This window comes from Poecilia reticulata, linkage group LG6 (genome assembly GCF_000633615.1).
Source record: "Poecilia reticulata strain Guanapo linkage group LG6, Guppy_female_1.0+MT, whole genome shotgun sequence".
In the NCBI taxonomy this organism is placed as follows: domain Eukaryota; kingdom Metazoa; phylum Chordata; class Actinopteri; order Cyprinodontiformes; family Poeciliidae; genus Poecilia; species Poecilia reticulata.
Genome location: NC_024336.1, coordinates 400,260 through 401,725, shown reverse-complemented (window position 1 = coordinate 401,725; position 1,466 = coordinate 400,260). Strand labels below are relative to the sequence as shown.

The following is a 1,466-nucleotide window of genomic DNA, read 5'->3' as shown; positions in this document are numbered from 1 at the left end:
TATATTATCTGCATTTTTTTTACCCTGGTCTAAATCGAGTATTTGATCTGTTTTTTACTTTCTTCTTCATTTTGGCCCTGGCCCTCTGGTTATTTTGATAAATCCAGTCTCTCTTGTTTAAATAAGCCGGTAAATCCTGTTAGCTTAGGGGTCCAAATATGCGTTTTTTGTCTGTTCGCAAGCTACATCTGWGCCAAAGTGCAGTAAAATTGTCATTTTTGTTTTATGAATAAAAGTCCATGTAAATACCAGACTGATGCTGAAACGAAGTGATTTAAAATTTCCATATTAATCTAAATGACCAAAGTGGTGCAGAAACTAAACAGAACATTCAGAAGGTTGTGAAGCTTTGTGAACCAATGTCAATGAAGCCCTCCTGGTTTGTTTCCAGCATCCTGCCCTAAGCCTGACCCCCCGGCTAACGGACGCCGACTGGGCAGAGTGTTTGCTATGGGACACGAGGTCCACTTCCTCTGTAAGCCCGGCTACGAGTTGATAGGCCCACGAACTCGAGTGTGTCTAGAGTCTCTGAAGTGGAGTGGACAACAGCCCATGTGCAGAAGTGAGTCACACACACATAAATAAAATAAAATAAAATAAAATAAAATAAAATAAAATAAAATAAAATAAAATAAAATAAAATAAAATAAAATAACGACCCAGATGGAGGATCGGTACTTTGTCATTTCTTTGTTCTCATGGTCTCTCTTTAGGACTTAACAGCACTGCCAACTCCTTGGCTTCCTTCTCTTCAGCTGCGTCCTCCTTCGCTGCCTTATCTGAGTCCTCCACAGCAGCCTCATCTTCTTCGGCTTCATCACCAACACCCTCCTCGCCCTCCTCCTCTGTCCGGCCTTCTAACTGCACACATTTCCTGGGCTCGACTCACTGTACGTGTGATGTTGGTTTCACTATATCAGGCCGAGACAATAACATTTGCACAGGTATGGCTGCTCCTCAGAAAGAGTTTCCTTCTTAAAAGAAATAAAAAACAATCTTCAATATCAATCAGTCTGTGGAATCCACAACAGGTTTGTGTGTGTGCGTGTGTGCGCGCGTGTGTGTGTGTGTGTGTGTGTGTGTGTGTGTGTGGGGGGGGGTGTGTGTGCGTGTGTTTCAGATATCGACGAGTGTCATCTTTTCCCCCTCGCGCAGCCTGGCCGTCTCTGCATTCATCAGTGTGTGAACACACCCGGAAGCTTCCACTGTGTTTGCCCGCCCGGCTACAGCTTGTCCAGAGAAGGTCGCAGCTGCACAGGTCAGCAGCTGAATCACWATGGCTGACTGCCAGCATCAGTATTCAGTTGTTCAGCTCTGCAGGGTTCCTGTTAACAAGCTGCTTGTTTGATTCTGCTGTGTCACATGGATCTAAATTGAAGGAGAGAAACTCTGAAGGAACTGGGACTGGGAATCCCTGCCTTTAGCTGTTAGATCACATCTGACACAAGCAGGACAGACTGAATGAG

General features: G+C 44.7%; 1 protein-coding gene across 1 annotated transcript in view; it reads left to right on the top strand.

Moving 5' to 3' along the window:
- Positions 1 to 1,466, top strand: part of LOC103465681 (fibulin-7-like) — a 17,653-nt gene that overhangs the window by 2,949 nt on the left and 13,238 nt on the right. Inside the window, exons 2-4 of the mRNA XM_017305136.1 lie at positions 392 to 562; positions 714 to 944; positions 1,121 to 1,258. Of these exons, the coding sequence (XP_017160625.1) occupies positions 392 to 562; positions 714 to 944; positions 1,121 to 1,258 (540 nt within the window). The remainder of the gene's footprint in view (positions 1 to 391; positions 563 to 713; positions 945 to 1,120; positions 1,259 to 1,466) is intronic.